At 41.1% G+C, this 1,879-nt stretch overlaps 1 protein-coding gene across 1 annotated transcript in view; it reads right to left on the reverse strand.

The window, feature by feature from the left end:
- LOC101295937 (beta-glucosidase 29-like) overlaps nt 1-1,520 on the reverse strand; it is a 1,840-nt gene extending 320 nt beyond the window's left edge. Inside the window, exons 1-6 of the mRNA XM_004305875.1 lie at nt 1,132-1,520; nt 926-1,039; nt 758-833; nt 582-659; nt 400-487; nt 105-318 (exon numbers count right to left, since the gene is read on the reverse strand). Coding sequence (XP_004305923.1) covers nt 105-318; nt 400-487; nt 582-659; nt 758-833; nt 926-1,039; nt 1,132-1,473 — 912 coding nt within the window. The 5' untranslated portion in view covers nt 1,474-1,520. The remainder of the gene's footprint in view (nt 1-104; nt 319-399; nt 488-581; nt 660-757; nt 834-925; nt 1,040-1,131) is intronic.
- Between the last annotated feature and the right edge of the window lie 359 nt (nt 1,521-1,879).

The raw sequence follows: 1,879 nt of genomic DNA on the forward strand, positions 1-1,879 counted from the left end.
CGTAAAGTTAGGTAAATTAATGCACGGTAATTGTATGAAGATAAAATCGAGGAAACTGTAAAATGAGGCTCGTTTGGTTCGCGGAAGAAAATGATTCGTTTCACCTGGTATGTGTTCTTGTAGAGCTTGGCAGCTGTAGCATGGGCTAATATGACATTATGCGAAGAGACATAAGGATCAGTGGCAGCGTTTGCATCCGCAGCAGTGTTAGTGAAGCCGTATTGCCCCCATACTTGAGGCTCATTGATAGTAGCCCAGTACTTCACTCGATCGCCAAAAGTTTTGAAACACAAATCAGCATATGCTTTGAAATCCTCCCTGTTAAACATAGTGAATTAGTACTCACAAATTTACACATAATTAGCTGATTGTTAGAATACTAAGGAACTTGACACCTACACAATGTCAATGCTCAAGAAACCGTTGTACTTGGTGTTCAGTGCTGTGGGCAAGTCGAAGTGGAACAGTGTCACAAATGGAGTTATCCCTGCACATTTATATGTAAGAACAAGTCACCACTTCGAGCTATATCACGTAAACTTAATCAACTTATTGCTTAAAGCTTCATAGTTTAGACATACCATTTGCGATCAGTTCGTCGATGAAGTTGTTGTAGAAGTCGATGCCCTCCTGGTTTATTCCACCGTCTATGGTTCCGTCTGAAAATTGATCCCGGAAACACATAAAATCTAGTTGATCTAACTATGTAACGTAACTATATAAGTTGTTCAGTTATATGCCGGGGAATGAAGCATACCAGGCAATAGTCTTGACCATGACATGGAGAATCTGTATGTATCCACTCCCATATTCTTCAGCAGTTGCACATCGTCCTAATTAAGGGATACAATACAAAGGTACGTGACATTAATATTTGGTCACCAACATAGATATACTAGCTTCTTAACACACGCGTATATACTACCTTGTAGCGGTTGTAAGAATCAACTGCTATTTCTGTGCCATCTACTGTGGCATCTTGTATGTAACTATCCCATGTGGCCGGTCCTCTCCCTCCTTCGGTTCCAGATCCTTCTGTCTGCATTATGCAAAAACGTAAACTAAAATTTTCCTTTGCAAAGTTGACTTTATTGGTAAAACTAAAAACTAGAACATGGTTGTATCTCAAACCTGGAAAGCAGAAGTGGCGCAACCAAACTTGAAATCAGCAGGAAAATCAGCCCTGGTTACTTCTGCGGTTTCGGTCGTGGTGGTCGTTGTGGTATCGACAACCGTGGCCGCGGTGTCAGCAGCGACGGCCACAGTAGTAGTAACTGCACTTGTGAGTGAAGAAGTAAGATCTCCCAATGCAGAGCATGGTCGAATTCTGATGGCCCTCTTATGATCTATTCCCTTGGATGGGAACACTCCTAGGGCTTTCACTGTAGGAATACGGCTCGGTAGTCTCTTGAAGGAGCTCAAAGGCGCTCTTGGTGCCAACGTTGGCAGCGAAAAGCTTAGAGGGAGAGCCATGGTGATTTCTGGGTGTGTTTGTGAGTGAGAATGAGAGAAGCTACTTAGAAAGGGAGTTGAGCAGGATGAGATATGCTTCACAGAAATTAAGCGATCGTATTTATAGAGGAGTTGTTGGAAGTCACTATCCGATCCCCAAAATCTTTTTTCTAAAAATAAATTTCAACGTGTGTAAAATTTGTGGACGTAACTCCTCGATCATGCATGTCTCTATTTCTTATAGTATTATTGGATACGTGATCAAAGAGAGCGAGCTGTATTAACATTACACGTTGTTGAAGAAGACTATATTGTTTATATATATAGTACGTTTGCCTTGGCGCGCACTGCGTGTCTCTTTGCATATAATTGATACCAAATGTATGCATTTAATTGATACCAAATATAGGAAAACCCTTAAAAAAAA

The sequence above is a fragment of the Fragaria vesca genome, linkage group LG6 (genome assembly GCF_000184155.1).
Source record: "Fragaria vesca subsp. vesca linkage group LG6, FraVesHawaii_1.0, whole genome shotgun sequence".
Lineage (NCBI taxonomy): Eukaryota > Viridiplantae > Streptophyta > Magnoliopsida > Rosales > Rosaceae > Fragaria > Fragaria vesca.